General features: G+C 32.6%; 2 protein-coding genes across 7 annotated transcripts in view; one reads left to right on the forward strand and one right to left on the reverse strand.

The window, feature by feature from the left end:
• Nucleotides 1-3248, forward strand: part of LOC143247466 (uncharacterized) — a 73086-nt gene extending 69838 nt beyond the window's left edge. For 4 of the 6 annotated variants that reach the window (XR_013026585.1, XR_013026590.1, XR_013026596.1 and 1 more), the window contains one exon: nucleotides 2920-3248. The gene's annotated coding sequence lies outside the window, so the exon portion shown is untranslated. The other 2 variants (XR_013026586.1, XR_013026593.1) reach the window with 2 other exon arrangements.
• LOC143247517 (uncharacterized) lies at nucleotides 14-22862 on the reverse strand. Its single transcript, XM_076495774.1, has 4 exons — nucleotides 22703-22862; nucleotides 12985-13190; nucleotides 3004-3139; nucleotides 14-152 (listed from the first exon to the last, which is right to left on the reverse strand). The coding sequence occupies exons 1-4, from the start codon at nucleotides 22746-22748 to the stop codon at nucleotides 55-57; spliced, it is 486 nt and encodes a 161-aa protein (XP_076351889.1). The 5' UTR covers nucleotides 22749-22862; the 3' UTR covers nucleotides 14-54.
• Nucleotides 22863-23799: the final 937 nt, after the last annotated feature.

The following is a 23799-nucleotide window of genomic DNA, read 5'->3' on the forward strand; positions in this document are numbered from 1 at the left end:
TTTGTTTACACACATATACACACTTATGTGTTTTCAATTTATTACCATGTGCCGTTAGCGAATTTCAAGCAATTTTCTTCCCAAGACGAAAAGAAACAAGGCGACTGCTGTTCCTCCAGAAATATTCTTGTCCATCTCTGATGCAGAGTTTACTGTATCAACAAGATGAGAGAAAAATGTAAAGACGAGAAGCACAATATAGTATGTAATTAGAAAATGAGAAATAAAATGTCAAAGATGCCCAAGGTTAAAACTGAAAAACATGAAATAATACATACTTAAAGGCAAGTGAAAATATTAGAAATACAAGAGAAGTTTGAGACATGCGAAGTATAATCAAGTATTGAAGTAAAATATTAGAAACATTAATGATACGATTCTAAAGTGAAAACACAAAGTATTTAGAAATATACTGGCTGCTTTTAGGTGTTGTAAATATTCTAAATCAAAAAAACATGATCTTGAAAAGGTAAAAGACTAAAGCGTTTATAAACTTACATTAAAAACATTTTTACCCACAGATGTCTCTAGATTTCATTAATTCAATTTCGTCAGGTCATTTTTGTTGACTAGTTCATCTATTACAGCATATCATTTTTTATAATAATTAAAAACTTTATTATTTATGTTTTTGTTACGAACTTTTTAACAATTTTAAAACGAATGAACCTAACGTGTTATTTTTTCATACTTGTGGTACGTTAGTGTTAATATAAAAACTTCAGTATGTTATCGTACCAATTATTATGAACAGCGTTAAATAATAGTATAATTGTGAACATTGTTATTATGTTTTATTATATGTTATGTATAATATAAGCTATTATAAGCAACCAAACTACTTGTATTACACTGAATATTTATGAAATACATGAATTTATGATGTGAAATTAAAAGATTGTTACGTTTTTCTACGCATATCTTTTCCTGTTTACCTACAGGGTGTTGTTTTCTGTTTTTATTTGTCATTTTATACTTACTTTTCTATAAAATGTACACATACGTATAAAAACATATATAATCATTTGGGTGATGTGTTTGGTTGTTCATTATTAAGCAGAAAACTATACAATGTGTTGTATGTGCTCTACCCACTACGGATTTCAAAACCAGTTTTTAGCATTATAAGTTTTTGGACTTGATGTGATGTATAGATACATGACCTTGTTTGTTGTCTAATACACTTTGGCTGGTTACTTTACTGATGCCATTCGCTCTCCACAATAATCAAATTTCATTTTCTGTATATCCTTTGGAAGTATTCCACGTTGGTGGTGTTTAATGTGGTAGTTAGGAATACGCATTATTGTAACAAACTTCTCCAAAAGAGCCCAGATCAGAAAACGACCACACAACGTGAGAAACAGTGAACATGCCTTCCGCTGTAAGTGGACTTCAGCTTCCGATACCACGTTTAAGTATATTTATAGGCACAAGAAAGTACATTAGCTTTAGCTCGGACAACTTGACAGTACTTTGACTAGTTGGCATTTAAGTTTTCATTTACTTTAAATCTTTGTTAGTAATACCATTAGAGAAGACTAGCTTCATTATAGTTTTGCTCTCTGTAACAAAGAGTTCTCCTTCATACTTTACTATTATAAGTGAGAATATTGTTCCTGAGTGAGTAATATATTAATTTGTTGCTGTCGTTAACGCGTCCATAAAAATCACTAAAATTTTCTTCTTCAAAATATTTTCATTTTAACTTCTACATCGCTTTATATAATCTCACTATATAAAAATTCATTTTAAAAAAGCTGTGACAGGGCTTCCATCCATAAACCTGACCGTTGTGCTAATGTGCTATCGAATGTCATGTTGATAATTACTCTGAGCTGTGGCAACATGCTACATCATTAATATATATATATATATATACAAGTCAAATCATTCAAATAAAATATGATCAATCTTGTGTATTAGGAAACTTTATCCAGTGCCTACGTAAGTCAATTTTTGATAAAATAAGAGTTAGATATACCATGATGCTGACATTGAAAAGATGCGGATATGTATTTTGTTCTATTATAGTCCATAGGTCAAAGCATATGGTTTGCAATTGATTCTCAGATGTTGGCACGGATTACAATGGCTGCATCCAAGTTCGCCCAAGACGTGTTTAATCTGGTTACGATATAACGATTATACTGATCAAGAAAGATGACTGATGTCATCACTATACTATACAAATCAATTTTGAACACCAAGATCATTGTCTTGATATAGAATCTGTCTGTTTGAGTGAAAACATAATGTTATGAATGGATACGATTGGTCACGATGTTCAACTATGCCTTTGAAGTTAATCCCGTCTTTCCTGGAATAAAGAACTAAATCCTTTTTTTTCTCTTTTGTTTAGTTTACAACTATATGTTGATTTTAATATATTATGTTATAAAGGATGTTTCTTATCGAAAACGGTTTGTTTGATGAGTAAAAGAAATGAAATGTTAAAGTTGAAACGTTTAAAATATGAAAACATATTTCAAAACCTAAATTGAAAGTGAGAGCAAAACAAAAAATGAAAACCTGGTTCTATATTTGGTGCTAACTGGATATTTAAAGTATTAAATATTAATATATCTAGATAAAACTAACTTTTAATGAATTTTAAAATTCAAACTAAAATTCATCTACTGAATGGATGTAGTTATGAAATACAACTTCCATATTATGTGAAAGATTATTATTAAAATATAAGAATTATAATTCAGGAAGAAATATATCTTTTTAGTTACAATAAAAATAAACAGTGTCATAAAGAAATATTGGTCAACATTACAACGAAAGGCTAGCTTTATTTCATATTATTACAATAAATTCATCCTACTTTACACAGAAGTATTTTGTAAAAAATCTAATTTATCAGAACTAATGCAATGAAAATCACTGATTAATTACTTTATTTTTTAAAAGTTTCAGACTGTTTGAAGCTTTGCTTCAAGGTCCAGCTCATTTCAAACGCTAAATAAGTCGATGCAACATCTAATTTTAACTTACCATGAATTACCATATCTTTCTGGGCAGAGACTGTCTGGAAAGAAGGAGCGTCAGCGGATACTTCACATCGGAATACGCCTTCGGTAACCGGAGTTACTTTTGTTAGGACTACAATGTCTTTATTCGACCGCTCAATCTGTAAGACGTTTCAAACACAATATTGACATTTTATGTTATTGAATGGCCACGGTATTTCTGTTCAAGCTATCAGTTGAGAATTAAATCTATTATTATGGTTAAAACTATATACTGTTGTCATCACTTTCTTTGAGTTTACGATGTCATTTGATTTTCAAGGAAAACATAGTTATTAGATAACACAATCTGTAATCGTTTGTTTGTTTGTTATTTAAAGCAAATCCACATTAGATTATCTGCTGTGTCCACCATAGGGATCTTACTCTCGATTTTAGCATTGTATGTCCGTCAAATTACACTGGTGGAAATTCTCTAATAAAAACAGATTCTTTAAGGACAAATCCAATATCTTTCTTTGATAGCTCATTGTGAGGAGAGGTTGAATTACTGTTACTATCACATTCTGATGTTAGATCCTTGTGATATCCTTGTTCAGGTTTTAAAAATTAATAAATACAGTTATTAAGCATCAAACTAAATAGTGAATGTTTAATATATATCTCTAGTGACAACATTTAGACACGCACGTATTCTATCCTGTTAAAAATAACTCTTTTAATACATGTTAAACATAGCAAATGTATTAAACATTATCATTGTTAACAGTATACTTAAACGTGATATCTAATTTTCAATCGTATAAGCTATATAATCAAATGTGTTTTCTTGCCTACTTCTGCGTTAAATAACTCTGAAATATAACGCATTTCAAAAAGTTTATAATTTAGTAAACGAATCAACATTCCGAAAATTATCAAGTTCCTTAATGCAATACAAAACAGAGTTGTGTGTTACACGTAGGCCCGTTATGGACAAGCGTGTTAAGACGTGCGAGTCGTAATCTGAGGATCGCGGGTTTGCATCCCCGTCGCGCCAAGCATGCTTGTCCTTTCAGCCGTGGGGACGTTATAATGTTACGGTAAATCCCCCTATTCGTTGGTAAAAGAGTAGCCTAAGAGTTGGCGGTGGGCGGTGATGACTAGCTGCCTTCCCTGTAGTCTTACATTGCTAAATTAGGGACGGCTAGCACAGATAGCCCTCGAGTAACTTTGTGCAAAATTCAAAAAAACAGTTACACGTTTTTGATAAACATAGAAAACGGAAACAATATAGAGATTAAAAGTAGGTTGTATCGTGACCATACAGATAAAACTGTTGCTAGAATGTTTTATTTTTGCTTTTCACAAGATGACGCACAAATATTGAATATAGCAATTTAACCCAACTACTAGTAAAAAACATTCGGTGGCCCGATATGAACACATAGTTAGAGCGCTCAACTCCTAAACGGAGGCTCATGGGTTCGAATCCTTATAATACCAGACACGCTCGCCCTTTCAGCCGTCTGGCGTTATAAAGTGACGGCATAAACATGCTCGGGTAAATATTATTTAATTTCTTATATAATGAACATAAGAAACCATGCTGCACGTTTTTATCTTATTAAATATTTAACGTCTTGAATGTTTCTTGAGTCCATAAATTTATGATGATAGCGCAGCTATCCTATTGGATATTACCAGGAAGCTATTAAAGTTCTATTTGTTCCAGCCGTCCGTAACTTTCAAATAATGAAGAGAAGACGGTGTTCACTGCAAACTTTTGGGACATTTTTACTTAATCGAATAGTGAGTTTAACTGTCACCCTTTTAACACAGTTACGGTCCCAAAATGCGTAGATGTTTAAGGGGAAATATTCTTTCTTCAATTATAAAATGAATATCGGTTTAAATATTTCGACGGTCTTTATCCTTTAACTCTGACAAAGGAAATAAAATGATATAAAAATGAATAAATGACATACAAACAAAACTATCAGGATTTAAGAGGAAAATCCATAGAAAAGCAACAAAGTCAGAACAGTGATTTAATTAGGAATCCGCACAACACTTACAACAGAAACTGGGAACTTTGAAGTATGTTACACAGAAACATTTGATAAATGCTTTGCAGAAGTTTTAGACAGTTAACAATAAAGCATTTCTGAAATCATCATTCAATAATCTATCTGAAATAAAGTGTGAAAAGGAATAATAGAAAATCTCATAGTTTAAAGATAAAAATACTTTTACTTTATCACTACACTAAACATCACACACATCAGCGAAAACCTAACTGGAGCATGGAAAAGCTTATGAAGAAATATAAGATTGATACAAATACCATAATCTTACAAAAGCCAGAAATTAAAACCAAGTATCTTACTTTTAACGATTATTCAACAAGGGAAGAAAACAACAAAGCTACTTGCGTAGAAAAGCACATGACGTTAGAAGACTTGTATATATTAGACATAACGACTTGTAAGCATAATGAAAAAGTGACTACACAAACATGTTTTGACAGAACATTAGTCTGTCATACCTAAAGAAAACAGAACAATACCCTGTCAAAACATGTTTATGTATTAGCGTGTTTCATTATTTTTATAAACCATTGTGTTTTGTAAAGATATATAGAAAGAAACGGAGCTATTTACAAAACTGAATGGAACAAACATTTTTATATCGGAAAAATTTGGAAGGAAATGAACGCCAGAATTAAGGAAATCTTTAAAAAATCTCACATGTCTTTGAAGATCTCAATGAAACCAAACACATTGTTATTGATATCACCGAATTAATCCGAAAAGAACTAGACATCAACAGAAGAAAAATAACTAAAACACTACTGATAAAGTTTTTAAAACCAACACTGGATAAATATCCAGGAACTATTTTTATCTATGATGACATTTTATCATTACACTTGACTAAAAAACGTAATTTAATGCCACCTACAAAACTTGTCATCGCCTTCATGAGTCAGTAATATTCTCTGAAATTTAAACTGTTTTGTTAAATGTAGTTTTTACCGATGATGACTCAGTGTTAAAAGCTTCATTTCTCTACTGTAAACGTTGTTGTCGTATGTTAAAAATATTAATTAATAAGTTCTTCACAAAATATTAATATGATATAAGATTTAGTTGCCTTAACATCTATTTTTACTATCATTTCAAAAATTAATCTAAATAAATGTTACATTTTTCAACATTTCACCTTATGACTTAGTTTATAAAAACAACTATAGAAAGGCATGAGGAAGAACTAAGTGGAATTTCATTTTGTTTTTAAATATGAATTTGTGGCCGAATAATTAACACCATGATCTACAAAGTTAAAATCGATAGTTCGCGTCCCGCCGCTACAAATGTGCGCACTGTTTGGAGTTAAGTATATGTCATGGGGGGGGGGTGATAGTCGAATCCTGTCGTTATATTAGACAAACTTAAGAATTGGCAGTAGATACTAGTGAGTAGCTGTGATACTAAATGCTGATGTGTATCTGTGAGCGAAAATGTGAAACAAATTTATGTATATAGATTTTATTTATGCTGTTCAGAAACGTTTGTCTGGTATACACATAATCAGCTGAAAAAATTCTTTCTACAATTATTCAACATTTCTTAAGCAAAATATTTCGAAAACAGACGCAGCTCACTCCTTATGATTAAATAAATAAAACATTAAGTTCTACATTTCCATGGACTATTTATATAAGAAATCAGTTTAGAACCAATGTGGACTGATTGTTGTCTTTTCAGAAACATATGTGACTCCCAAAAAGGTCAATGAAAGAAGTAAAGCACGCAGGGGTGTCTAAAGCTACAATAGGCCCAAGGGAAGGGTTACTACATGTGGTACTTCTTTCTTCCCTGAACTAACTATGGTTCCTTAATAGAATAACTTATCGACTTGGATTAAAAGCTTTCACTGTTATATATCACCTTCACAGATTTACTGTGATATATGTATCTCATTATTACTTATTGTATTTGTCATATATTTTACAATTAAATATTATATATTGAAAATTTGTAAGTACTGTAGTTTTGATAGTCACTTAGTTTGCCTTACTGAAATACAGTGGATTATGAATAATTCATTATGTAGCTTTACGGTGCATACAGTGAATTTACGAAAACAATATGTAATTGCACTGAAACATTGCAGCTATTTCACATTAAAATAAGATAGAACTGGTTTAATACAAATAATATTTATAGTTTCCTTCTATTTCAATACGTAAGTGAGTTTATCACCATTTGGATAAAGAACTGTTTACTGTATAACTTACATAACTTGAAGTGACTAATTATTCTGTTAATATCCGAAGTACTAGGTAACCACTTTTCAAATGCAAGGCTTTCCAGTAATACCAGTCAGTCTTGAGCAATGGTGGAGTGCAGATAGCGTGTTGTGTTTATCAATTTTAGTTTACTAAAAGATTTTTCTCCCTCTAAAACTGTGACTGGAATTGTACAGAAAATGCGAAGGATGGTAGAAACATTTTGGAAGAGTGTACATGGCTTAAATTTGTGCAGCAAATCTAAAGGATTTAATGTCGTATCACCAAAGTGGACAGCCTCCAGATGTTTCATTTCTTCCACTAAGTATTCTGACACATCAGATACAAACTTGACAACAAACTCTATAGCTTTTGATTGTAGATCATTCTCTGGTATATCTAGATATTACCATAAAAAGGAAAAGTCTAATTAGAAGTTGCTCTATATTCTGTGTTGAACCCAGCAACAATATAATGTTCTTATAAAAAAAAAAAGTGTTTTATTTTAATTTTGTCTCCTGTACAGTTTCATTTTCCTTATTTCTATCATTAAAATACTTTGTAACTATTTTCCGTTTTGCAGCCAATTGTGTTAGAATTCTAAACCTTAAACTTTTATGGTCATGTTTCAAGCACACTATATATGTCTGTTGTTGTTGTTTAAAAAAACAAGCCAACAGTACCCGGAAATTATTATAATTTATCTGCCTTTCTAACTATTGCATAAGAACTATAACCAAATATATATACATTAAATACCCCATTTAAACAGTTTCACAGAAGTTGTTATTGTTTTGTTGCTTTAAATTAAGCACAAAGCTACACAATGAGCTATCTGTGCATTATGTAACTAAATACTATAGGTTGCATTATGTTTTTTTTTAGGTATGAATTTCGCGCAAAGCTACGCGAGGGCTATCCGCGCCAGCCGTCCCTAATTTAGCAGTGTAAGACAAGAGAGAAGGTAACTAGTCATAACCACCCACCGCCAACTCTTGGGCTACTCTTTTACCAATGAAATAGTAGGATTGACTGTCACATTATAACACCCCCACGGCTGAAAGGGCGAGCATATTCGGTGTGATGTGGAGTCGAATGCCTTAACCATCTGGCCAGGTTGCATTAAGCGCTCGCTGAGTGGTTTAGTTATACATAGTTCAAAAGGGCAATAAAATAATAAAATTAAATAGAAAAGGAATATAAAATGTTGCAAGCTGCAAACTATTTATGATAAACAAGAGTAATTATGAGTTACAATCGTCAGTTGTGCTAGAAAAAAAGAAGATGAGTAATTTAGATTTATTTTGAATCTTTCATGGTGGTTACGAGGTCTGTTAAATCTTAAAGGAAACATTTTATGAGAAAGTCAAGTCACGTGAAACTGAGGAAGCATAATCATATGCCTCTCTCATGAATCTCATGACACATAAAACTTTACCTTGGATAACTGTTACATTTAGTTTATAATATAATTATTATTATTTTTTCATTTATAAAGGGAAATAGGGTATTTAAAAATACAAAAAACGAAGATAAGAAACTTAATATGAAAATGTAATCGCAAACAGATAAACAAGCAAGCTTAAGGCTTGAGACATTGTGTTAAAATTATTTTTTCAACCTACTAATTCGTATTTTGACTCCATGTCCAAAAGCTGTAATATTTAAGTCAAAATCGAGATTTGTGGCTTGAGAAAATAATGTCAACACTATGTCTTAAACGTTAAATTTGTTTGTTTACTTTGGGGGAGGATTGAGTTTTTTACTTTAAACTATCTGCCTTATTTATTTATTCATATTCCTCTTTTTTTAAATTAATAACTTTTACTAATCTTGATTCAAATGGAGATTTATTTTAATCATTCACTTATTAATTTGGTTATCATGGAAACGAAAATATTTCTGAAAAATAAAGAAAGTTAACAAAAGTTTTCAAGTTTCTTCAAATATATTTATTCTGCAATTACACGTTTATCTATATGCATATTAGAAATAAAATTATTGGAACTAGGAATTAACTTAAAAAACACGAGATCCCAAATTCATTAAATATACAACGCTAACAAAGTCCTTTTGAAATTTTACTCCAGTAACACCATTGTCTGTGATTATAAAACAGAGTCCAAAATCTTTAGTATCTCCAACATTAGGCTCTTCCAGCAACTAAAATCCATTAGTCAGTTCTGCGTCGAAACTATTATAATGCAAGTCTATTACATATACAGTGTATAAAACTATCAATGACATTAAATACGTCATTTTATAAACAAGTAATAGGATCAAGCAAATTGGAAGAGCAATCCATCAGCATCTTCCAACTATGGCTTTCTTAACCAATAACATTAAACTTACTATAGACTCCATTAACCTTACATTACCTTGGTATATCGTGTGACGTCGCATGTATTAAATTATTATAATTTTGAGCTGCCGTGTATAACGCTAGATATACACTACCTGAGTTCTTTATACAGTCTTACTAGATGCTATTTCATTTGATGCTGGTGGGTCTGACCATACTTTAATTTTGGGCCATCGTGTAACAACATTAGACCTACACAACCTGAAGTTTTACTGCCATCTTACTTGATTTATTTTTTAATTTCACGTTGGGGGGTCTTCTTTTACTTTTATTTTGGAATGCCATATAATGACACTAGATACGAAGTATCCTAACATATTACGTCACTATAAGGATTTTCTATTATAAATTTATGTTTTAATACATACCAATGTAAGAAAGTAGCAAATGTATATGAACACATCACTCTCTTACAGCGTAAATTGATTGAAAACATTAGTTTTCTTTTTAATATTTATTTACTGTTGCTATTGATTTAAGTATTAAGCTTAAAAGAAGCACAAATTATTTACACGCTACTTAACAAAACTCGTAATAGATCTGAAAAGAATAGTTACGTTTGGATCACAATAACGACTCTAACTCTCTTCAAAACTCTCAACGGCATGCTCTTGTTCCATCTGATCTCTGTATCTAGTAGTCTATAATATTAATGTTGATGTAACAAGGTTTACCCTAGCAAAAATGGTAAAGAGCAAACTGAGTGCTAGCCTTGTTTTAAGAATACTAGTATTAACCTGTTTCCAGTTACTTAAACTACATCTCTTGTGAAGCTTAAATCACAAAGTAATGGAATCATAGTATTAACCCTAAATCAGAAGAAAATGTAAGCAACTGCAACAACAGGAATGCCTGTTACTACACGTTTAGATGAACAAAATAAAAGTATACAAAATAAACCAAAAATGCAAAGTTCAAAGAAGTACTAAACTTGTCATTATATGTACTTAAACAGACAATTTATAAGAAAATCATTCTTTTGCTCATGTAGAAGAATTTTTGTTTGTTATTTACAAAAATGTCCAGGAAGTTTCTGGTTCATATATCTCTTCAGTCTTCTTTGAGGGCATGTGTAAAGAAGCTTAACGTGATGTTTCAACAAGTACATAATACATCATTTACGAAATTTAAAGGCATTTCAATATTTAATTAACCAATTCTTTTTTCCAACACAAATGTCTTTTAACAAAAAACTATATTTATTACTTTGTAATCTTTTGTACCAACACCTTATTGTACCAGCATCTTAGGCTCGGCATGGCCAGGTGGGTTAAAGCGTGCGACTCGTAATCTTAGGGTTGCGGGTTCACATCCCTGTCGTACCAAACATGCTCGCCTTTTCAGATGTGGGGGCGTCATAACGTGACGGTTAGTCCCACTATTCGTTGGTAAAAGAGTAGCTCAAGAGTTGGCGGTGAGTGGTGATGACTAGCTGCCTCTCCTCTAGTCTTACACTGTTAAATTAGGAACGGTTAGCGCAGATACCCATCGAGTAACTTTGCGCGAAATTAAAAAAACAAACAAACATCTTACTGTAACAACACCTTACTACCAATAACCTCAAGGAATCAGTAATGGCGGCCATTTTTGTTTGATGGACTAGCGCTTTCCACATTTACCTACTTCGCAACTATCACTGAAAGTACGCATCATTCACAATTATCTTATTAACTATTTTAGACATGAAAAGCTAAAAATGTATCATCTAAGTTGTTAAAGAAAAAGCTGAATACATAAAATAACTTTGATAGTACCTCTCATACATTTAACGTATCAATGTTAAGTTGGCGGAAACAACATATTTATCTAGAGGAATTTGAGGGTGTTTTAGTAAAGCTGGTTTCATTTCGTTATCAAGAAATTAAGCTAAATAACTTATCAAAGGAAAGTAGAATTTTCAAGCGATAACAAGCAACTCTTTGTTGTAAGTTTAAGTTTTACTTCAACTATTTCATTGGAGAAGGAGAGATTGGAGCTCTAGGACGAATATAATCACCCGATTACTTACCAGTTAAATCTTCTAAATAATCACACTATTTTTCTATAGCTAAGCACAAATATTCAGGAAACAACAGAATGTCAAAATAGTTATCAATTTGAAGTGCTGCACTAACATATAAAGACTTATTTTATTATTTCTCTGAACATTATAAGTAGAAGACCCAGCATGCTAAAGTTATACGAGGGCTATCTATGCTGGCCGTCCATAATTTAGTAGAGTGAGACCAGAGGGAAGGTAGCTAGTCATCACCACCCACCACCAACTTTGAGCTACTCTTTTACATTATCTGTCACATTATAACTTCCCACGTCTGAAAGGGCGAGCATGTTTGGTGGGACGGAGAACCGAACCGGGGACCCTCAGATTATGAGACGTGTGCCCTTACTACCTGGCTATGCCAGGCTCTTTCCATAATGAACAGTAATACTGGCATTACGGAGAAAAACACGATTCATAATAAAATTAATCATTTTTGAGAAACTTTAAAAGTTTAACAACGTCTGATTGTTTTACGAGTGCTAACTGCTCATTCACGTGAAAGTTAGAAAAATGTATGAACGGTATGAAATAAGTAAAATGTATAAAAGAAAGCATCGCTATATACAATTTAAAAACGAAACATAATGAAATATTATAACCTGTTTAAGACAAATTTCGTATTAAAATAATCACGCAAAATAGATTCATTGCAATACTAAGGTTACTACCTAGATAAAATATAAAGGTAGCTTATTAATACCTCCCTTTGGCCAGGCGGTTAAGGCATTCCACTCGTAATCTGAGGGTCGCGGGTTCGAATCCCGGTCGCACCGAACATGCTCGCCCTTTCAGTCGTGGGGGTGTTATAATATGACAGACAATCCCACTATTCGTTGATAAAAGAGTTGGCGGTGGGTGGTGATGACTAGCTGCCTTTTCTCTAGTCTTACACTGCTAAATTAGGGACGGCTAGCGCAGATAGTCCTCGTGTAGCTTTACGCGAGATTAAAAAAAACAAACAATATCCCTTCACATTTTCTAAGCACTTCTTAGCCAACCAGTGTAATATCGAAAATTCAAACTTGTCACAAAAAACACATTAATGTCTTGATTCTAATATCAACTATTAAATATCTCTTAGCCATTTTGACAAGAAACAAAAACATTTTGTAGTAACTTCTTATCATACAACAGCATCGCTTTAGCTGATAGCAGCTCACTAGTCTCACAGTGTTTCTCTAACTTAACTAATAAAATTGTGTTTAGAAGTTTTTTACGCAAAAGAGAATACAAACAAAAATAGTCAAATCCAAAAAAAAAATTCGCCTTTAATCTCAACATTTACAAAAGTTGTGTTGAGAAGGCAGAAACTAAGTAAATAGCTACTTACATCAATATGGATCCCATCCAAAGAGAAGAACTGTTTCACAGGGTTATCCATGGGCACGTAGCGGAAAAATTCCATGTCATCTCGATACCACTTGACAGAATAAAGATTCTCACCGTCTAAATTATAATCACACCTCAGTTGAAGTTCTTGACCAGACTGTACCTCATCCGGAAAATGTAGGGAAACAATGTGAAGTGCCGAAACGGCTAGGACGAAACAAAACAATATTTAAGTCATATAAGCTTGTCACGAAATTTCTTCGTAGTGTTGGAAATGCTAAGCACAGTGAACAAACTAAAAACTGTTATAAGGGATAAACTGTAGATAAAAGAAAGGAAAGAAAGTCGACTATAAATATAAAAACAGGGAAATAAATGTTCGAAGAAATGAATAAAAAGAAGAAACAGAGGCATACGAGCTAACAAAGTCACCCAACGTCTTACCAATGTGAACTAGGTCTGTTTGCTCACCTAAGCGACACCTTACCCACACAGTGGTCTACATGCCCACTTTAGAGACCATTATAGTTAAGGCATAGTTGCCTCCATCTTTTAACTACAAACCAAAATGAAGGCAACCAGTTGGAAGCACCCGCCTTCTCAAGCGACTACTAGTAATCGAATAGTGTGATCGATTGCCACTTTTATAACGCACTGCAGCTGTAAGTGAGAAGTATATTCAGTTGACACATACCTCGAACTCGAAATTCGTGGACCCTACTAAACTATGACCTGACTTTTTTTTCTTATCTGTTTGAGTGTGGCGGTCTCAAGGATCAAACTTTTTTCATTTTGCGTTATAAGCTCTGGCTTGCTACTGAGTCACAGGTTTGTGAACTAATTAAGTGGAAAATGAAAAGCAATGAAACACAAACGGGTTCATATGACAATTTATCTCAAATTTTAAACAAATTCAGCGTAATGTTTGTACACCGATACGTTCTATTTCAAAACATTTCGCAATTCAAAGAACAATATAGAACACATTAAAATAAATAGATCAACAATGTAAAAAGAAAAGAGAAAGAAATCCAACGTCTAACAACAAATAAAAAAATAATTAAGAACCGACATCAGGGAGTAAAACTTTAAACATATCAAATGGTGTAGATGAGGGATATTTTTTTCCAAAAATGTTAAAAAGAAAAATGGGTAAAGAAGTTAGTTTGGTTTTTGGAATTTCGCACAAAGCTACTCGAGGGCTACCTGTGCTAGCCGTCCCTAATTTAGCAGTGTAAGACTAGAGGGAAGGCAGCTAGTCATCACTACCCACCGCCAACTCTTGGGCTACTCTTTTTTACCAACGAATAGGGGGATTGACCGTCACATTATAACGCCCCCACGACTGGGAGGGCGAGCATGTTTGGCGCGACTCGTGCGCGAACCCGCGATCCTCAGATTACGAAGCGCACGCCTTAACGCGCTAGGCCATGCCAGGCCCGATAAAGAAGTTAAGAAAGACATAATAAACATATGACATATATAAGATTGAGATAAATGACCGATGATGTGTTAGATTACGTCGCAGCACTTAAAGAAATGGAAGGAAACAAACATAAAAATGTTTAGCTACAGAGAAGAACATTTTATTACACGACATTCCAATAGCTCATCAAAGTGTTAAAGTTATTTTGATAGAATTTGGTAAACTTAATAAAAATTAAATCAATTAATAACACAGAACTGTATTTTCAGTAATGTTCTATTATTAAAATATAATAAATTAGAATAATAAAAATTAAATTTAGATTTTTTTTTAGCGAAGAAAAAAAAGGCTTAAACTTGTTTTGCTTTTCGACTTTACAAGAACCATTTAAACCATAGGGTATGATAAAACTAGAAGTTCTCTCAACGTAAATATGAGGGCTTATAACGCTAAAAGTTGGGCTTTAATACCCGCAGTAACCAAAGTATAGACAACCTATTGTGTAGCTTGTCATTTAGCAACAAAGAAACAAACCAAAATTTGAAAGATGATAAAATGCCTAGTGAAACTTAAGTGTATTATGCTTATTTTAGTATTTAAATTTATTGTAATTTACGAGTTAAATGTGTCCTCTGTTACTAATTATGCTAAAACATGTTCGGTGATGAAATGCTTAAACAAACTGTGGTTGAAGTATATACTTTTCTATGTAAAACAGTTCTAATACGAGCGTAAATATCTATGATATATATTACTGCTTAACTGCACATTTTAATAGTATATGTTCACACACAATATATCGAATGTATTACAAAGTTTGTATTATTTAATAACTCAATAACAAAGGATACATCCAGTCACATGTAATGAGTTGTTGTTGTTTAGTATATATTTTTAAGACTCTTACTTTTCCAACTTTCAAATAGAATGCCCAAATTTTGAAAACTAGTAACTAAAACAACAGTTGTCAATTGAAGCTTATTACTCTCTCAGGGATGTTATTCAACCAGCTTACAACGATTTTCTCACATGAGCTATCGATTTGATAAATTAGTCCGTGTCAAAACTCTGTCTTTCCCATTTGTTTCTTGTTTTTGTCAGAAATTTGTCATTGAGCCAAACCGAAACTGTTGACTTATCTCTAAGGTTACAAAACCATCGATAATTGTGTTGGTAAGCTACCCGTTGTTTTATTCAATTATAAGGAAATTTAGAATGTTTACTTATTTTTGTAAATTTCACTAACTGTTGGCTTGTTTCCTGAGAGTTTCACGTCTACTAAATGCTGATTCGCAGTGTAATATCAACAGCTCATAAAATGTTAACTTACTCATATAGTTGCAACCTCTTTATGGTTGACTGATACCAAAAGTTAACCTGGCTGACTATTGTTAACAACGATCGGAAATCATCATACTTCTTCATTCAACTATGATAGAATAATAAGCTGATCTGTTATTCACGTCATACACTTTGTTGCTTCTGATCTTGAAGTTTCAATAGGAGTTGTGTATTGGATAAGATAACACATTATTAAGAAACACTTAAGTGCTGCAAATAAATGTCCTGCGAGGCATTCACATGTCGCATCCGTTCCGTATTATAATTTATCTTGGATGAACTTCCGATTTATTATGCTACGTATTATGATTTCAAATTGCCAGAAATTTGAACTTAGAATTTAACTGAATGTCGACATGTAACAAATTTATAATATTTTCTAGCAGATGTTTTTTTTTTTTTTTTTTTTAATTTCGCGCAAAGCTACACAAGGGCTATCTGCGCTAGCCGTCCCTAATTTAGCAGTGTAAGACTAGAGAGAAGGCAGCTAGTTATCACCACCAACCACCAACTCCTGGGCTACTCTTTTACCAACGAATAGTGGGATTAACCGTCACATTATAACGCCCCCACGGCTGAAAGAGCAAGCATGTTTGGTGTGACGGGAATTCGAACCCGCGACCATCAGATTACGAGTCGAACGCCTTTACCCACCTGGCCATACTGGGCCATTTTTGTTTGATACACACATATTTATCTTTCTAAGCACAAACATATTTTATTACACAAACAACAATGCAATTTATAATAACAGTTGTTACAAAAAATAATTTAAATACAAAAGCTTTAGAAACTTACAAACGATACAAATTATTCTACCTGGTCTGGAACTGAGTATTTTTCTTAACAGTTTACGACGAGCGAATTAATTCTATATTGATACAAAAGGTAAAGTTCACTTGAAGGAGAAGCTAGCTATCCCTTCACACGTGAGTTTTTCCGCTGAAGTTATGCGAAGCCTTCGTAGAAATACTAATATTCGAAGTTAATTCATCGAGATTAAACGGTTTGTTATTTGAAATCTATAAACGTTCCTGATCAAATAAATAATCCTTTATCACAGTTATAGATTACAACCTTTATAGTATACTAACTTCAGCAAACCAACAATATTAAACTATCTATCCGCGTTGCTTTAAGGCGAGGTTCTCGAAATTTCATTTGGCATTAATACTGGCAATCACTAGTATTTTACACACGTCGTATCATACACAGAACAAGTTTATTTTCGTCAATTTAGACGTAACGAGCAATAAATTTGATCAGCAGTTGCAAAAGATACAGTCTTAAAGTCTCGACGTACTAGTTGTGCAAAGGCTTTTCCATGGACATGGGTATATAAACAGATTGTTCGAAAAAAGCTATTGATAACATCAGAGAACGTAGACCGTATTTCTACTTTGGACTGGTGGGACTTGCTGATTGGTATATCCTCTTGCATATTAACGATCTATAATCTTATCAGATGATTTGAACTTCCACCACTTCTGACGTTTTTGATGCAACGTGGAATATTTTTGTGAAAGTATTTTGTAAGTGTTTTGTTTACTGTGATCTGTCAATCACGGGTATTTCGGAGCCATAGTTTAGGCAGACATTTGGCGTAATGGTAAAACCCGTTTTGCATTCATTTCTGTTCGCGAATTTCTTCATGGTACATGTCAGTCCTGGAGATCAACTTCTTACCTCTATGTGATCAAGGATACATGAACTGTATAATTAATGTTCTGTAAGAGAACGGAGCAATATGTCACACCTCTAGAAGGAATAAAATAGATTGAAACTACTAACTTATAGGAAGGTATAAAGTAGACTGAAACTACAACCTTATAGGAAGGTACAAAATGTATTAAAACTACTACACTGATCGGCACATAGCCCTTATTTGAAACATATAAGAGTACCTTGACGGGCAATATAGAACCAAAGGATCACAACAACAACTAAAGGATTGTCTGATAGTTCGTAATAAAATATGATTGGTTCCATGTCCAGAGAACTGCAAGAATTTCGAGATTCTAAAGGTGATTTTATCAAATACTATCTATGTCATAAACTTTACGTTTAATTATTAATAAATTTCTTTGTTTCTTTGTTTATAATTTTGTGCGAAACTTCACAAGGGCTAACTGCGCCAACCGTACCTAATTTAGTAGTGTAAGATTACATAGAAAGCAGCTAGTCATCATCATCTATCGCCAACTTTTGGGCTACTCTTTTACCAATGAATAATGGGATTTACCGTCACATTGTAATGCCCTCACACCTGAAAGAGCAACCACGTTTGTTGTAATAGGGTTTCGAAACCTGCGAACCTCACCATCTGTCAACGTTGGGCCACATTAGTAGATTTATGACGATTATGAATGTGCATATCGAGTTTAGTGTTAAAATTAGTACGACAGTAATTTTTAACGTTCAGATATTTTTCACAAGATTAGTTTCAAAATGTTATTTATTAGTATTGTTCACAAAAGGGCATTCCACACTAGAGACGAAATGTATGAGTTTCAGGACTTTTATAAAATGTTTAATTCTCGGGCCACATCACATCAATAGAATTTGTGATGCGCATATTAACATTCCATAATCATCTTTGAGAATATATATTTGCACATTTAAGATGTCTTTAGAAAATAAATAAACATTAATATCTTAGTGATATTTAATATAGTAATAGATTAATATGTTGAGAAAAGCTTATTAAGCTCAAATAGTCAGTTTGTTCTAAAACAATAGAGTAATCATAAACGAAAAATTAAACCATAAAAGAATATAACACAGTGAGATCTGTTAAACCTTAATTGAAAACACAAAAACAAAATTTGGCTTTTTTATCGACGCCAGCTGTTATTCCTCTTCAGGGGACAATTATTAGTCTTAAGAGAGTTTAGCAGTAAACTTCATGAGTCTAAGTGCTTCTGTACTTTGAATTTAACCTCTCTTTAAATAACAAGTAATTCCCTACGCGTCAAGAAATTTAAACTAGTACCAACGTTTTCCTATTTTCATAAGTGTTACTCGGATCATTCTATTCTTAATGCAACTAAGAGTTTTTCCGAAACATGCCATTGCCTTACATTCTATAATTTGAAATATACGAATAATTTTTCTTACAATAAATGTTTACGGTGGGAATGTCGTTAATCAGTTAAATCATATAAGTATGAATACACGAGATTAAAAAAGTGCATGATGCAATGAGCAATTTTTTTCTTCTTTGATATATTTATAAATGGACATTCCTAAGCCTCGTTATTTTAAGATAATTTAGAAATGCCGTTATTGGTAATTAAATAGTTTTTCTCATATCAAATTTCTCACGATTTTATTGTCAAATGCATTTCACAAGGTATCTCTGATTTTTATCTACATCAACCTCAAGCTTTTTTCTTTTTATGTATAGGCTATTCCCGCTTAAAATTCAAACTCTAGATTAAACTAATCTCCTGTTTTTAGGCAGAATTGTTTCAACGTTTCCAATTAGTATAAACGAATTAAATAAGATTTTTACTGTAGAAGGACTCCTTTTTCAAAAATCCGAATATGAACCAAACTTTAAATGAGTGGATCCAGTCCAGCTAAAATTTTGCTATAGATAAAAAAGAAAGAGTAAAACTTACCCAACTGTGGGTCGAAAAACTATGCAACAATTAAATATATTGTACCTTATATAGTTTTGTAGGGTTAAGTTGTTGTTTTTTTTCAAATTTAAACTCTTTGGTATGTAAAATATCAACATTTTTCTTCTGTAGCACATTTAACGTACATTTTTGTTCTTAAGATACATGGAAGTTTGTAAAATAATTAATTTTTCACGCTGTTTATTAAATTCAGCTCCATCTGGCTAAATTTTGTAAACCAAGAAAAAAGAACGAAATCCTGTTTTGCACTAGGGATAATATATGGATTATTTTATCACCGAATCAAAACATTCTTAATTCATCAAGGGAGAAATTCTCAATAAATATCTAACACTACAGTTTAGTGATACCAAATGAAGTAAAAGTCACATCAAAGCACATTTAACCAAAACAAACAAAAACAAAAAACTGACATTAATTTCGGTTTGAAATACTCTATCCCCAGAGGAGTTAAAGATAACCAGGGGTGTTCAGAAAGATAGACTTTCTCTTCGCCCCGCTCATGAATTTAGAATACAGTATGGCTAACCGGAAAAATAAAAGAAAAGAAAGAAAAATAAATAAATTAAAAAGGCAAAAAAATAACTAAATAAAATAAAATAATTTAAAAAAAGAAATAATAGAAATAAGCCACCTGGAAAATGAGATACTGAACTCGCGAGAAAAAGGCAAGCAGACACAAGCCCAAAAACCGACCACAAGCATCCAGTTCGAGTGATACCACAAATCTTTAAAATTTCTTACTTATACTACTTGTCAAAATCTATCATTCTTCAAATCCTGTGAATAACATTCATGATAAACTTTTCATTACACACACTTAAAGATTTCACCCACAAGTGCTTCAGTTTTATTAGTTGACTGATAGCACTATATAACACAAATTTTGTTCATAGGTAGTATGTGTTAGTTCTTAATTGCTTACGTTGTAAAAGTGCAGAAAATGGCCATTATTCCCTTCAAACTTTGCTTTTGTGACCTGGATAATGAAATTTAGAAATTAATATATTTTTCTTTGTAAAAACGGCTAAATTTGCACATTTTAATTTACATAAGGTATGAATAAACAACACCGAATCAAGATTTACATGTATTTATGCTAAAGTTATACAAAAATGTTTAGAAGTGAGTAGTTTTTCAATATTTGCGACAGTAATGTAAATTACTTTCGCGTATCAGCCCCCAAATATAATCTCCCATCATGTTTTTGTTATATGCTCCTTGGTAGCGGCGTTCAAAGTCCAGTATATCTTGGTGGAAGTGCTAGCCTTGCTCCTGAGTATGCTCCCATGTTCTTGAATTTATAAAGATGAGCGTCAAGTATATGGACTTTCAGGGACCTCCTGCAGCCCATTTTACTGTAGTTCTTCGCCATAGCCTCAACCAATTCCACATAATTTTTGGCCTTGTGATTGCCCAAGAAGCCACGAACCACTGCGACAAAGCTGCTCCAAGCTTTTTCCCTTCCTACTGAGCTTCTTGGAGCATTCTGTGCACTGCAGGATCTTCTTTATTTTTGGTCCAACGAATACACCAGCTTTGACCTTAGCCTCAGACAGCTTAGGGAAGAAGTTTTAAACAATGTCTATTTGTTCGTTTAAATAAAACACTTTCAGTTTATTCAGAAAATAAAAACACAATCCAGTATTAGTTCAAACCAATTATTGTTTTATTGTAAATACTGTAAGCGGGAAAGAGTACTCGTGTAAATATTTCATACACAGACGTGGTGTGCTCAGCTCCTTATCAATGGCCCTTATCATTTTTAAATTCATCAATAAGACATCACGCTCACAGTGGCTCAGCTGCAGGTTTGAGGGCTTATAAGGCTATAATCCGTGATTCCGTATCTGTTATGGGTACAGTGCAGATTTCTCATTGTGAAACTTTGCACTTAAACAAAATACTTAAGATAGCGCTCCGCAATTTTTACTTTTCATGTTGTTTTTGTTTTTCTATTTTTAGTAAGATGGTTCAAAATGGTATAAGAAATAAACATTATTTTAACATCAATACATGTAATTGTAACGAGAGTAAGGAGTATCTTTCATTTGCCGAAGTAACATTTCTTCATAATATGGCTGGAAATCACTAAAAAGTGGCTGTTCTGAATTGTGATTGAATTATACAAAGAAATAATTCACATAGAATATTATAAAACAAATAATTTCTCACCTTTCTTAATATTGAACATTACAATTATGACACCTACTGCAATCAAATATATTATTCTAGTGAAGATAGGAATGTTTAAACCATTTATTATATATGAAATTAAAGTTTAGTCCCTGAATTTAAGAATATCTATACAACTTGCATCAAAAGAAATAACAACTAATTCGTTTAAAATGTTTATTTTTATAGCAAAACCACATCGGGCTGTCTGCTGAGCCCGGCGAGGGGAATCGAACCCATAATTTTAGCCTTGTAAATCCGTAGACTTACCTCTGTACCAGCAGGAGACCCATTTAAAGTTAGGCTTAGATATATATAAGTTATATCATTGAATTAGAAATAGGCCTAAATATATAAATCAAATAACTGATAATGTCACTGTTTTTTTGGGTGTTTTTTTTTGTATAATCAAGTACTTGGATACTAAAATCAAGACACCTAAAGCTATTCTCCCTTCTCTACATTGAAAACCAAAAACCCATTGGGTCACCACCTAATCCTATTGAGCGTGTGCTATTTATTCTTATTGCATTTTGTTTGTGTTATTTTTTATCAATGGCGAATTAAAATACGTTACACTCATGTAATGCATGATGATACCCAAGTTATCACTGTGTTCACTCTATGGTTCTTGTAATAGGTTATTATCTTTATATTTTAAAAGTTGTGGAAACAATTCGTTTCCTTGGAGGTGCTCTTCATATGTAAGCATACACGACTTTTCTCTCCCTTCCGAATATATCTTTGGCAACTTTTGAATATAACAAAAAACTACAAGCAAACTTCTATTTGAAAAGTATTATACCTATTTAAGTGTAATGAATTTCAAACAAAAAATAGTACACAAAGTCACACATTTATAACTTTCAGTTATTTAAAAGTATCACTTTCTCATTATGTTTGTGTGATTTCACTAGGTTTTGATAATGTGGACATTTTAAAGTATAAACTTTGTAGCTAGCGATATTCAACAATATTCTTCAATCTTTTTATTGTTCTAAATTGTTATATACTGTTTTAATATGTCGTTGAAACGACGACAAAATAATAGACGTTCAGTAGAAAGAAAGAAATATAACTAATGTTTGTCACATTTTTGTATGTTAGAAGTAAAAATATCTCAGACAACTTACCACATACAAACATAAAGCCAAAAATAGCATAAATGGTCGAATACATGGTGAAACTGAGTCAGTAATTAAAATACTAGTTTCCTCATTAATAATGTTTACGAATTTTAAAAATTAGCTAACACTGATAACTCACGGCCTTACAGTGATCCACCTCTCTCACTTGACGAAGGATTAACCTTTGCTTGGAAGTAGTGTTTAGATAGGTAGAAAGAGTGACTGAAGATTGGTCCTTAGCACCACCAGTGGCAGATATATGAACTAACCACGAACATAGTATTAAAAAAATTCTTCCCCTCCATCCTTTGCCGTCTTGTTCTGATTACATTAATCAATAAACACCAAACAAACATTTTCTATAAATTCTAATTCAATTAATCAATAAATTGCCTTATTTGTAATTGTCACTTGCCTAAAAGTAGACCCGCAAGAAAATAACAGGAAAAAACTGCGAATTTTGTCATTTTTGTTGAAAAACCTTATTAAGGGAAACATGTCAAGTGTCTCATGAGAGAAGTTACACCTCAGACCAATACAATCACATCATAAATATACAGAGAAACGCTTTACAATTAAATTTTCACTTTGTTATTGTTGTTTTGAATTAAGCACAAAGCTACACAATGGGCTATCTGTGCTCTGCCCACCACGGGTATCGAAACCCGGATTTTAGCGTGTAAGTCCGCAGACATACCGCTGAGCCACTGGGGGGCGAAATTTTCACTTTACTGAACTATTTTGATTTTGATTTCCCTCCACGTTACCAATTATTCCATGAACATTTTTTAATGGTTTTAAGTTAGTTTAAACCGTGATTTATTTTTCACACTATACTTTTACATTCGTTACCAAATTTCCTGTATTTAGGACAATTTAAATTTTACACTCCGTCTTATTATTACAATATCTCAAAGATCTTATGAATCTATACATGTAAATAAGAAGTGTGGTCTGTGTATTTGCTTTATACAACCATATTTTAGAGCTGATCTCAACCAAACCTGGCATATACTATTAAAGACTCGACAGCGGTCGGTCGTCCGACGTAGCTCCCATGTGTTACGTCGTGCCGCTCTATGGACTTTTACCAAATGTTAAGT

Source organism: Tachypleus tridentatus, chromosome 1 (genome assembly GCF_004210375.1).
Source record: "Tachypleus tridentatus isolate NWPU-2018 chromosome 1, ASM421037v1, whole genome shotgun sequence".
Lineage (NCBI taxonomy): Eukaryota > Metazoa > Arthropoda > Merostomata > Xiphosura > Limulidae > Tachypleus > Tachypleus tridentatus.

Coding starts and splice junctions, on each gene's coding strand:
- LOC143247517 (XM_076495774.1), bottom strand. CDS start 22,748: ATGTATTCGACCATTTATGCTATTTTTGGCTTTATGTTTGTATGTG. Junction 13,191..22,702: donor TGGCTTTATGTTTGTATGTG/GTAAGTTGTCTG, acceptor GTTTCGTCCTAG/CCGTTTCGGCACTTCACATT. Junction 153..3,003: donor GAAAGATATGGTAATTCATG/GTAAGTTAAAAT, acceptor TTGTTGATACAG/TAAACTCTGCATCAGAGATG.